Genomic DNA, 12469 nt, shown 5'->3' on the forward strand with positions numbered 1-12469 from the left:
TATTTCACATAGAAAAGGAAATGTTCTGTTAACTTTCTTAATACATATGTCTGATCATATCGTGTATGATTCATTGTGAGGTCTTTGTTTGCTTTCTTTTCTTGTTTTACTCAAGAATGTCCTGTTTAACTACAGTTACATTATGAAAGTAAAATGGGTTACAAATGCTTCATGTTGACTTTAAGAGTCCAGTTGCTGCTGACAATATTGATAATACAAATAATATTATGGAGCATCTATGAAATGCATGTAAATTGTGACTTACCTTTTCTTTGTCTGTCTTTTCTTGAGCGATGAGTTCTTTCTGTCTCTTTATCTCTTCCTTTGCCTGTTCTATCTCCACCAAAGCGTTTTTCACATCCTCTCTCTTTTGCTCCACCCTATAATTCTCTTTAATGGTCTCCCCAAGCCTCTCCTCCAGCTCCTCTTTTTGCCGCTGCATCATATTTTTCATGACTTCTAGTTCATCTCGCTCTCTCATAATCTTTTCTTCTCTGTATTCAATCTCTCTTCTCCTTCGTTGAACTTCATTCTTCAACAGCCTCATCTCATCCCTGTCTCTTTTCATCATTTCCTTGTTGTGTTCCACCTCACCCTTAAGACCTCGCAGCATTTCCCGAATGTGTTCAATCTCCAGAATGAGCCTCTGCATCTCCGCATTCATCTCCTCTTGGTCTGATGTCTCCATCTGACTTCCTGCCATTCGGTTTTCAATCTGGAATTTTGTTCTGCGCACCATTTCTCTTGTCATCTCGATCTGCTGAATAAGGTTGATTATTGTGAGATTCATCTGTCCTTTTTCTTCTTCTAAATCTTTCTCCTCCATCCTTAGTTCATACTCCTCCCTCGCTCTTTGGATTTCAGCTTTAACTTGCTCCATTTCGAACTTCTGCCTCTCCGTTTCCATTCTTTTCCATTCCATCTCATCTTTAGCCCTTTGTATCTCCATCTTCAATCGTTCCATCTCATCCTTCTTCCTCATGGTCAGTTTCATCCTTTGGTCAAGTTCTTTCTTCTTCCCTTCCATTTCTCTCTTCATCAGCTCCATTTCTCCAATCTCTCGTTTGGTTTTGTGCATCCTTTCCTCCAGCTCTTCTTTTTGTCTTTGTATTTCATTTTTGACATGCTGCATTTTGTCCATCTCTGCTTTTGCGAGCTCCATTTTCTTTTCAACCTCCTCTTTTTGTTTCAAGATCTCAGTCCTCATCAGTTCCATCTGGTATCTCTCACTCTTTGCTTCCATCATCTGATGCTCAATATCTTCTTTCTGTCTCTGGAGGTCTGCTTTCATCTTTTCAAGTTTAGCCATTTCTGACCTTGCCTTTTCCATCTTTACATCAATGTCCTTCTTCTGTTTCCCTAACTCTACCTTCATGTCTTCAATCTCACCAATCTCCTTCTTCATAGCTTCCATCTTCCTCATTATCTCCTCCTTCTCCCTCTTCATCTTCTCACGTTCCTCCTGCTCTCCCTTTTCAGCCTCATCCCACAACCTTTCAATCTCAGCTCTCACTCTGTTAATATCCTCCTTGACCTCTCCATACGTGTCCTTCCCTCCCAGTGTTTCCACACGAATCTTCTCAAGATCTTCTCTCTCATGTTCCATGTCCTCCCTTATCTGCCTCAAAGCGTCCTCTCGTTGTTTTGTCTCCTCTAACCTTTTATTCACATCCTCTCTTTGTTCCTGGATCTCAATCATAAGAAGTTGAGCTTTCTCTCTATCTTGTCTTGCTAACTCTCTGCTTCTGTTCATGGTCTCTGTGTCAATATCTAGCTGAGCTTTGATCTTCTCAAGTTCTTCTTTTTGCCTCTGAATTTGAGCACTCTGTTCTACATCATATCTCATCATCTCATACCTTCGTTTTTCTAGATCTTTCTTCTCATTCTGGACCTGAAATCGAATCTGTTCAAGCTTTTCTCTCTCATTGTCTATCTCTACTAAACACTTTTCCTGATCTTCCTTGTCCTTAAGCACAGCTGTTCTCATTTGCTCAATGAACTCTTTCTCTTGCTGTGTATCCTCCAACATCTTTTGCAGACTCTCTTTTTCAGAATACCTCATCTTTTCTAGCTCATGTCTGGCTATTTGTATTTCTGCATTTATTTGTTCTAACTCCTCTGTTTTCTTATGTATTTCATCTCTTTGCTGCAGCGCTTCTGATATGGTTTCATACCGTCTCTTTTCTGACTCTTCTATTTGCTTTTTTAGGAGCATCTCAGCCTCTTGGACTGCAAGTTTGGCATGGTTTGCCTCCTCTTCTTCTGTTTTTGCAGCTCTAATCCTGTTCTCTATTTCTGTCTGTTGTCTTTGTAGCTCACTTCTCATGCTTTTAATTTCATCTGCTTCTCGTTTAGCCTTTTCTCTGCTGTTATTAATCTCTTCTCGCTCTTTCTCCATCTGTTCTATCATTTTTTTCAACTCTTCCCCCTTTGCTTTAGCCTCATCCATCTGTCTGATAGTGGCATGTTTATCTTCTTCTACCTGAACCTTCATTTTGTCAAGACTGTCCTTCCACTGCATGAGCTCCATCCTGCTCTCCTCAATGTTTCTCTGGGATCTCTGGACCTCATCCCTTAGTTTTTCCAGTCTTTCCAGCTCATGCTGAGTTTTTGCTCTGAGTTCACCTTCCTCTGTCTCAGTTTCTTGCCACCTGCTCTCCATTTCTTCCTTTACCCTGAGGATTTCATTTCTGAGGAACTCACACTGTTCAGTCTCTATTCTCACCAGATCTCTCTTTCTTTCCAGCTCCTCCCACTCTTCCTCCAACTCAGTCTTTATTTTCTCCATTTTTTCTTTAGTTCTTTGGATCTCCTCAACCTTCTGCTCAATATCTTCAATTTGCACTTGAATTTCAGCTTTCATTTTTTCCATTTTCTCATTTTCCCGGATTGTGATTTCTTGGCTGTTCTCAATCTCCTCTTTGGCTCTGACCGTTTCATGTTTAATTCTCTCTAACTTCTGTCTTTCCCTCAGCATTTCTTCTTGTCTTCGGTTTAAGCTGTCTTTTTCGGCCTTAATCTCTGCATTGATCAGTTCTGTCATTTCTCTATCTTGTCTGGCCTCTTCTCTTATCTTAACACATTCTTCCTTCTCTTTCAGTATCTTTGCTTTCTCCATATCATTAGCTCTTTGTATCTCTACTCTTACACTCTCCAGCTCGTCTCTCTCCCTGTGCAGTCGAGCTCTGTGCTCTAGTTCCTCTGTCACTATCTCATACCTCTTCTTCTCCATTTCTTCTTTAGCTTTCCGTGTATCCTCCCTTTGTTTTTCTAGAATATCTTTGTCCCTCTGCATCTCTGTTTTCATATGTTTCAGCCTCTCAGTTTCTTTTTTTACTTCCTCAACTCTGCCCTCCACAGAAATCATGTGACTTTGTATGTCTGCTTTGGCCTGTTCAATCTTTTCCCACTCCTTCTTGACCAGCTCTTCATTCATTACCAACTCCTCTCGACCTTTCTCAATTTCATGTTTTGACTCTTCCAGATCTTTTTCTTTTCTTAAGACATCTTGCCATTTCTTTTCAATGAGGTTGTTTTCTGTAAGTGCTTGAGCTCTCAGCTGGTTTATTCTGTCAATCTCTTGTTTTGAGAATGCTCTGTTTCTTTCAACCTCTTCTCTTGCTCTTTGAACCTCATCTTGCAGGTATTTCAGTTCATCTTTCTCTCTTTGGATTATAGCTCTCTGTTCCATCCCTTCTTTCTCTGTTTCATGCCACCTTTGCTCCATTTCCATCTTCACTTGCTGTATGTCAAGTTTTATCTGCTCAAACTGATCTTTTTGTTTCTTGATGTCATGCTTCTTTCTCTCCAACTCGTTTTTTTCCTCTTCTATTTCAGCTTTCATCTGCTCCATCTGACCCTTTGCTTTTTGTGTTTCATTAATCTTCATCTCTATCTCATTAATCTGAGCTTGTATGGAACTTTTCATTTGTTCCATTCGTTCCATCTCGTACTTGGTGCTTTCGCGGTTGCTCTCCAACTCCTCCTTCTGTCTCAGAACCTCATATCTAATCATCTCCAATTTCTGTCTCTCTCTCATGATATCATCACGTTTTTGCTCCAGGGTGGTTTGCTCGGTTTGAAGGTCAGATCTCATTTGCTCAATCCTCTCCCTCTCTCTGTTTACCTCTTCTTTATTCCGATCCATTCTTTCATGGATGTGGTCCATCTCTGCTTTCATGTGAGTAATAGTTCTCTCAAGTTGACTTTTCTCTGTGGTCATCCTAGTTATTTCATCTTGCTGTCGCTGAATCCTCTGCCTCATGTTGTCTATCTCACTCCTTTCTTGCTTGGTTCCTTCCCAAAGTTTCTCGATCTGCTCAATGGCACGCATCGTCTCCAGTCTACGCCTTTTTAGCGAGTCTTTTCTCTTCTGAATGTCTCTTGTATGCCCGTTCTTGTCATCCTGTTTTCTTTTTTCTCTGGGAGGACTGGGTGGACTTCCTATCTCTGTTTGCGTGTGCTTGCTGTTGCGTTGTCTCCACTCTGCAAAAGAAAAATCTACATTAGATAATTTGGATTAATTTTATATTACAATAAGAATCTTCATGCAAGTTTTATTTTTTTCATACCACTTCATAATGCAAGTTTATAATAACCATGGTTTTAAAGCGAAAAATGATGCATGATTTAACTTGTTTTTTGAAAATAATTCACAAATCGGACAGATCCAGTTTGTGTCAAATGACTGACACTATTGCTAGCCACTAATTGATTAGATTTTCTAACCTAGTTCGTGAATCAGCTCAGGCTCTGTCATTCTCAGGATGAGATGGAAGGACACTCTGTTTCGGGCTGGCTCTCTTTCCAAAGCCTCAAACAGGAGCCGCATTGCCTCCTGTTGGGTTGGAGCAGCATCCACTTGCTGAGCTGCCGCATCTTGGATCAGACTTTGGGAGATAACAGCCTCAGCAATGTCACTGACCCGAGTCGCTCTCGTAATTATCTGCTCCTTGAATTCTGTCAGGAAATCTCCAACTGTTGGGAAGAAGAACATTTGAAGGAGAACATTCATAGACTATTAATGATAAAATTACAATAAATTAAACTTTGAATAAATTAAGTGCAGTGAACTTTACCATAGTCTCTGGATTCTGCCATGGCTGCTTGCTACATGGTTTATTAAATGGATGATGGTGTGTGAATTGTGATCTGAAAGTTAATACAAATGATTTGCAGTACGTAATATATTACAGTAATACAAAAATAAACAAACAATAACAAATTAATATTAATCACATATTAATAATACAAAATAAAATGTAAATGTGAGGTTATTTTGTTTACAAAGTGTTTGATTAAAAAAATGTAATTCATTTGTGAAATGGAGGGAAATAAGCATTAAATATATTTAATCATTGTAATACTATATACTGTACAGTCCAAAAGTTTGGAACCACTAAGATTTTTAATGTTTTTAAAAGACGTTTCGTCTGCTCACCAAGGCTACATTTATTTAATTAAAAATACAGTAAAAAACAGTACTATTGTGAAATATTATTACAATTTAAAATAACTGTGTACTATTTAAATATATTTGACAGTAATTTATTCCTGTGATGCAAAGCTGAATTTTCAGCATCGTTACTCCAGTCTTCGGTGTCACATGATCCTTCAGAAATCATTCTAATATGCTGATTTGCTGCTCAATAAACATTTATGATTATTTTCAATGTTGAAAACAGTTGTGTACTTTTTTTTCAGGATTCCTTGATGAATAGAAAGTTCAAAAGAACAGCATTTATCTGAAATACAAAGCTTCTGTAGCATTATACACTACCGTTCAAAAGTTTGGGGTCAGTAAGAATTTTTATTTTTATTTTTTTTAAAGAAATTAAAGAAATGAATACTTTTATTCAGCAAGGATGCATTAAATCAATCAAAAGTGGCAGTAAAGACATTTTAAATGTTACAAAAGATTAGATTTTAGATAAACACTGTTCTTTTGAACTTTCTATTCATCAAATAATCCTGAAAAAAAAAATATTGTACACAAATATTTTGTACAATTGTACACATTAAATGTTTCTTGAGCAGCAAATCAGCATATTAGAATGATTTCTGAAGGATCATGTGACACTGAAGACAATGATGCTGAAGTAATGATGCTGAAAATTCAGCTTTGCCATCACAGGAATAAATTACTTTGTGAAATATATTCAAATGGAAAACAGTTATTTTAAATTGTAATAATATTTCACAATATTACTGTTTTTACTGTATTTTTAATTAAATAAATGTAGCCTTGGTGAGCAGACGAAACTTAATCTTAGTGGTTCCAAACTTTTGGACTGTACTGCGTATATATATATATATATATATATATATATATATATATATATATATATATATATATATATATATATATATATATATATATATATATGTATATATATATATATATATATATATATATATATATATATATATATATATATATATACACACATATATTTATATATAGTTTGTTTGTTTATACATGAGTATAATGCATGCTGTATTTGTTATAGACATTTTTTTCTTGACAGATGCCTTTTTCCACTTAAACTTCATTACAAGAATGCACACATATCATCAAAGTACCAGCCAGAACAGCTTAGACGTACCACTTAAACAAGGAAATTATATATATATATATATATATATATATATATATATATATATATCTATATATATATATATACAAAGATTCTTACCTTCTGTGTTATCACCGGATTTAATCCTGTAAATTGTGGTCTGATGATGGAGGCATTTTGTGACTATGAAAGTGACTATGACATTGAAAAACAAATCTTATCTTACTTCAACACATGCAAAATGTCTACATCATTTACGTCACAGTTTTGGGTTACCATGTGTTTAATTGGCTGTGGGTGTCAAAATATCTTCTGCCTGGTCTTCTCTGATAAAGGCAGTGTATGTACTGTACAGGTCCGCCCCTGACATGGTGTCACAATCTAGACCTCACTGCAACACCCACTTGTACTAACTGGTTTGGGAAAGAAAACATGAAATTCATGTTCAATAGAATGGCACACAACCCATGCATACAGGCTAAATGAGACGGCGTCCAAAAATATGGGACAAATGGAGAATTAATTTTTTTTTTTTTTTCCCCTTTTGCTTAATTCTAATTTAATATATTTCTTTCATTACGAATGATATTATCAACAGCAATTGGAGTAAAAAAAAATTTTTATTTATTTATTTTGGTTTTCCTTTAATGACACTAGCAGTCCAGTTACACTAAGTTTGTCTAAAAGCTGATGATAATTTTCTACAGCAGTATGCAAATATACTTGATTTGTTACTTTAAGCCAAATCTTAAATAGTTCTTCAATTAATCACATTTTTAGTTTGCCAAAGATTCGCTCGACTGGGACTTTTATTAGTATAGACTGTTGTCTTGGACTTTTATCATAGACTGTTATGCTGGAAATGAACTTCCGTTTAGACACCGGCGGTGAACTGCAGACGGAGGCAGAGCTTTTCTCATCAGCGTGTTCCTGTTAAGCTGACAAAACGTCTTACGCAATGAGGTACAAACTGTTTTATTTTCTTTAAAAAATAAAGTAATAACTGCTTGATTAAGTTGCAAAGCGAGGCTCGTCAAATCGCCGCGTTTTTGTTTGTTATTTTAATGCTATGCTAGCACGGTGCTTGTTAGCATGTTGTTCGGCTAGCTGTGCTGTGCCTTTTATGAATAAAAGAAATAAGGTTTATTTATTACTTGTGCGCTTGCATTAAAACGTATTAACTATGCGTTTGGATTTAATTCACCTCATTTTGATGTTTGTAAAGCGCTATGTTTTCTATCAACGAGTTTGTTCGTGAGTCATTCATGAACGAACGAATGAATGAAGAACCGAGCATTCACATGAACAATGCTCCCCCTTTTTTATACGTGTGATTCATTTTGTTGTTTGGCTTGAAGATTGGCTTCTTTGGCACCGAATTAAGATGTGTGTGTGTGTGGTTGAAAATGAATTGCTTTTGTATTTTTTTTTTTTTTCCTGTAATACAATTAGTGAAATTACTGTTTTTGTTTTTCTCAGAGGAGATCGTGGCAGGGGCCGAGGTGGCCGGTTCGGTTCCCGCGGAGGTTTGGTCCAAGGGTGAGGGTTTTTTGTTTTTTAAATTCAAATGCATTTATCTTTTATTTGCTGACTTTAATTTGTTCTTTAACATTATTGTCTTCTGTTTTCTCAGGTATCGTCCCTTTGTTCCTCACATACCATTTGACTTCTATGTTGTAAGTGTATTTCTACATTGATTCTTTGCTTTGTGAAACAATAAGCCTTTAAGCCTCCAGCTCATGAATCGCTTGTTACAGTGTGAGATGGCCTTTCCTCGAGTGAAGCCAGCTCCTGATGAGACTGCTTTCAGCGAGTGTCTGCTGAAGAGGAACCAAGACCTCACTCCTACCCCTTCTGAACAGGTACAATGATTTTCTATTACGATAAATGGCCAGTACACTCAAATCTGCCCATGCAGGTTAAGCCATAGATAATCAAATGAGTGTGCCTACTCATCCTCTTTTAACTTTATATTTTAGGATTATCGCTGAGTTTAAATAATTTGTTCTCATGTCACAGGCTTCCATTTTGTCCTTGGTGACTAAGATTAACAATGTGATTGACAACCTAATTGTGGCACCTGGAAACTTTGAAGTGGTAAGAAGACATTTCAAAAAGTCAATCTTATTTTTTTTTTCCCAATATTACTTTTGTAGTACTAAATGCTTAATGTCTCACAATCCCCTCTGCAGCAAATTGAGGAAGTAAGACAAGTGGGATCATATAAAAAGGGCACCATGACGACGGGACACAATGTAGCCGACCTTGTGGTTATCCTGAAGATCTTACCTACCCGTAAGTCTCATTTCATGAGTTATGTGGTTCTGTTTAGTTTTATGATATGTTAGTTCTTCTAGTCTAAGTCTGCTTGGTTTATTCATAATCCTATTATTTCGTTTAGTGGAAGCTGTCGCTGCCTTGGGAAACAAAGTAGTTGAGACCCTGCGTACACAGGACCCTTCTGAGGGTGAGTACTGGTTTTAATCTGGCAGGCCAGTCGGAGTGGAGAGAAAAACTTTTGTAATCAAAATGAGGGGAAAATCGAACAACTTTAACTACGTTAAATATAATATGTTCCTCTTTTCTCTTCAGTACTGTCCATGCTGACCAACGAGACAGGTTTTGAGATCAGCTCTGCTGATGCCACGGTGAAAATCCTCATCACCACTGTTCCACCCAACCTGCGCAAACTGGACCCAGAGCTCCACTGTAAGTCACACTCCGAGACGTGGGAAGATGTTTTTGTTTGGGGGGGGTCACCACATTTGAATAAGAAACCATATCGAGTCTATACAAGTGTATTGGTGAGGACACTCGTTTAAACGGCATACACACTGGGACATTTGACTGCACATCATGGTTTTTTTTTTATACACTGCTTGCAGTCATAATGCAATGGACCGGTCTACAGGGCATAAATTAAGGACAGCGACAGGAAATAAAAATGAATGCAAAAAAACCTGCCTACCTTACACATCACTGAAGGTGGACTTGCGCTCAGGAGTAGAACGGACAAATTCTTTTTTACACAAACTGCAACGGGCACAATATGTCACTCTGCCCGTGTGTTTTAAACACAGTCCAACATTTTATTTTTTTTATTTTTTAGCCCAGAAAATGCTTTAAATTTAGTAAATGCTAAAAATGAACAAATGCAATACAAATTTGTTCATTTGAAGTTCTACAGCACCCCTACTTCCCACGCCCCTGCTCTCAAACACTTGGGCTGTTTGTTTGATGGGTTTTTCTTACAAATTAGCTAGCTTTTCTTTTCTTTTTTTGGCAATATTGCATATTTAATTGTGCACACTGGTTTTAGCCTATTTTGTCTATTAGACTAAACTAATGCTAAAAGAATAATTTAAAAATGTTAACTGTAATCTTTTAGCAAATCTCAAAATAAATATCCATTGTAGTTATGCCTAACTTCACCATTGTTAAAAATAATTGTTTTAGTGTTTCATTATTTTAGGCTCTGTTGTGCAGAATTTTAAAGGGATAGTTCACCCAAAAATGAAACTTGTCATGTCACCCTTAAGTTGTTTCAAACATGTTTTTCTTCTACTGAACACAGAAGATATGAAAAATGTGGATAACGTTAAGCCATTGACTTCCATAGTATGAAAAAAAAAAAAAAATAATAATACTATGGTAGTCAGTTGTTAGGTTACCCACATTCTTTAAAATATCATCTTTTGTGTTTAGCAGAAGAAAGAAATCCATACAGGTTTGAAACGACTTAAGGGTGAGTAAATAGGCATGAATCAATTATTGGCACAAATAATAATCTATCAACCAGAATTTTAACAGCAGTTCCTTCCTATTTCTTTTTCAGTGGACATCAAGGTTCTGCAAAGTGCTCTGGCAGCCATTCGTCACGCTCGCTGGTTTGAGGAGAATGCTTCTCAGTCAACGTAAGGACACTTGGTGTCTCTTAATGGCTCTTAATGAATCAAATGTTTTGTGGCTTACTTTGGTTTCTATTTTGATTCAGTGTGAAAGTTTTGATCCGCTTGCTGAAAGACCTGCGTGTCCGATTCCCTGGATTTGAGCCTCTCACACCCTGGATTCTGGATCTTCTGGTGGGCACCATTATCATAATCTAACTTCATAGGTTTCTGCACTTAAACCAGTGGATTTGACCACTGTAATGTTGTTCTCTTGACAGGGACACTCTGCTGTCATGAACAACCCCTCTAGGCAGCCTTTGCCACTCAATGTCGCTTACAGGTAAGTTGGAACTTCATGTTTAATCAATTGCTTGTGGTTATGGGCATCAATTTTTTTTTTTTTTTTTTTTTTTTGTCCTGGATCTTGGGGTAAAATGAGCATGTGTATTGCAGGCGCTGTCTTCAGATGCTCGCTGCAGGTCTTTTCCTGCCAGGTTCTGTAGGAATCACTGATCCGTGTGAAAGCGGAAACTTCCGTGTTCACACTGTCATGACACTGGAGCAGCAGGTAATGCAGATTTGAGTCAGCAGGTAATGCACCATTTTAATGTAAAAAGCAATAAATAATATAATCTGATTAATTTGTTTCTGCAGGACATGGTGTGTTTCACAGCCCAAACGCTGGTGAGGGTTCTCTCTCATGGAGGGTACCGTAAGATCTTGGGCCTTGAAGGAGACGCTTGTTGTAAGTGTTTGAGGTTTATCTCTCTCATATATATATATATATATATATATAAATAAGTGTCATTAAGACAATTGTTTGTGATACTCATCTACAGATCTCACCACCGAGATGTCTACATGGGATGGAGTGATTGTCACCCCATCTGAGAAAGCCTATGAGAAACCCCCAGAGCGCAAGGAAGAGGAGGATGAAGCGTTGGAGGAAGGCGGAGAAGGGGAAGATGAAAGCATGGAGACCCAGGAATAATGCTGTGGTCTCTGACAATGTTTTGGCCTGGTCATTTTTATTTATGTTGTTTTTTTTGTTTTTTTTATTGGAGATCTGTGTCTCATATCTACAAATTTTACCCAGAAGTCCCCTGCACATTTACATTTGTTTCTGTATGTCTGCACATCCTAGAGTAAAAGCCATGGTAGTAAACAGCACACAGTTATAACAAGGACCAAATGGCAATGTCCCATTACTCTGTCTTCTCACCTTCACACATTCTGATACGGTTATGTGTAGGAAGGGGACTGGAAATTAATTTTAAGTTTTCTTTTGTTTTTGGTTTGTATTTGTATCAATGATTGATCCATTAAAGTTTTTATTTCCTACTTTGTACCATATGTCTGCATTCTTTTTTTTTCTTATTCCTTAATTTGTGGTATTTTGCACCACCCACTGATCTTGGACAAATACTTAAAGGGATAATTTACCCAAAAAGTGTTTGTTTATATATATATATATATATATATATATATATATATATATATATATATATATTTATATATATATAAATTTATATATATATATATATATATATATATAATTTTACAAATACATTTTTAATTCTAAATTTTCCATCCATTGAAAGTCCATGCAACCAAAAATTCAAAAAGTACAGAGATAACGTACGTATGTGAATCGAGACCGGATCGATTTTTAAGATTAACCGGTTTAAATTAGTAAATGAAATAACTAATTTTGGGTGCGATATCGCGCAACTAAAAAGGCTGCTGTTCCAAATGTCGCAAGAATATGCTGATATTCAGAACAACTGTTATGGGGTTTTATACAATTTATTATTAGTAAGTTAATGAGTATTTTGCATTTTAATGCTATCTTGCCAGTTATCTTTTTGTTCTACCAACGAGGTTCTAAACAACGTGATGAAAAAAAAAAAAGCTTAAAATTGAGCTTAGTGGCGGTGAATGAATGGTGTTTTGAACAGCGGTTTATGACTCGTTCAAAAGCAGACTTGTCCACACAAATGATTA

At 36.7% G+C, this 12469-nt stretch overlaps 2 protein-coding genes across 6 annotated transcripts in view; one reads left to right on the forward strand and one right to left on the reverse strand.

The window, feature by feature from the left end:
* si:ch211-250g4.3 (nesprin-1) overlaps positions 1 to 6758 on the reverse strand; it is a 49714-nt gene extending 42956 nt beyond the window's left edge. For 4 of the 5 annotated variants that reach the window (XR_010891803.1, XR_010891802.1, XM_067361780.1 and 1 more), the window contains exons 1-4: positions 6696 to 6758; positions 5079 to 5151; positions 4729 to 4977; positions 266 to 4485 (exon numbers count right to left, since the gene is read on the reverse strand). Coding sequence is in view for 3 of the 5 variants with exons in the window: in XM_067361780.1 (XP_067217881.1) it covers positions 266 to 4485; positions 4729 to 4977; positions 5079 to 5100 (4491 nt within the window). In the remaining 2 variants the exon portion in view is untranslated. Of the gene's footprint in view, positions 1 to 265; positions 4486 to 4728; positions 4978 to 5078; positions 5152 to 6695 lie in introns of those variants that run through there. The other variant, XM_067361781.1, reaches the window with a different exon arrangement.
* Positions 6759 to 7433: 675 nt separating this feature from the next.
* ilf2 (interleukin enhancer binding factor 2) lies at positions 7434 to 11792 on the forward strand. Its single transcript, XM_067411420.1, has 14 exons — positions 7434 to 7538; positions 8055 to 8114; positions 8209 to 8251; positions 8333 to 8437; positions 8595 to 8672; positions 8768 to 8870; positions 8977 to 9042; positions 9168 to 9284; positions 10411 to 10489; positions 10570 to 10657; positions 10744 to 10805; positions 10919 to 11033; positions 11120 to 11210; positions 11305 to 11792. The coding sequence occupies exons 1-14, from the start codon at positions 7534 to 7536 to the stop codon at positions 11454 to 11456; spliced, it is 1164 nt and encodes a 387-aa protein (XP_067267521.1). The 5' UTR covers positions 7434 to 7533; the 3' UTR covers positions 11457 to 11792.
* The last annotated feature ends 677 nt before the right edge of the window (positions 11793 to 12469 follow it).

Source organism: Chanodichthys erythropterus, chromosome 15 (genome assembly GCF_024489055.1).
Source record: "Chanodichthys erythropterus isolate Z2021 chromosome 15, ASM2448905v1, whole genome shotgun sequence".
Lineage (NCBI taxonomy): Eukaryota > Metazoa > Chordata > Actinopteri > Cypriniformes > Xenocyprididae > Chanodichthys > Chanodichthys erythropterus.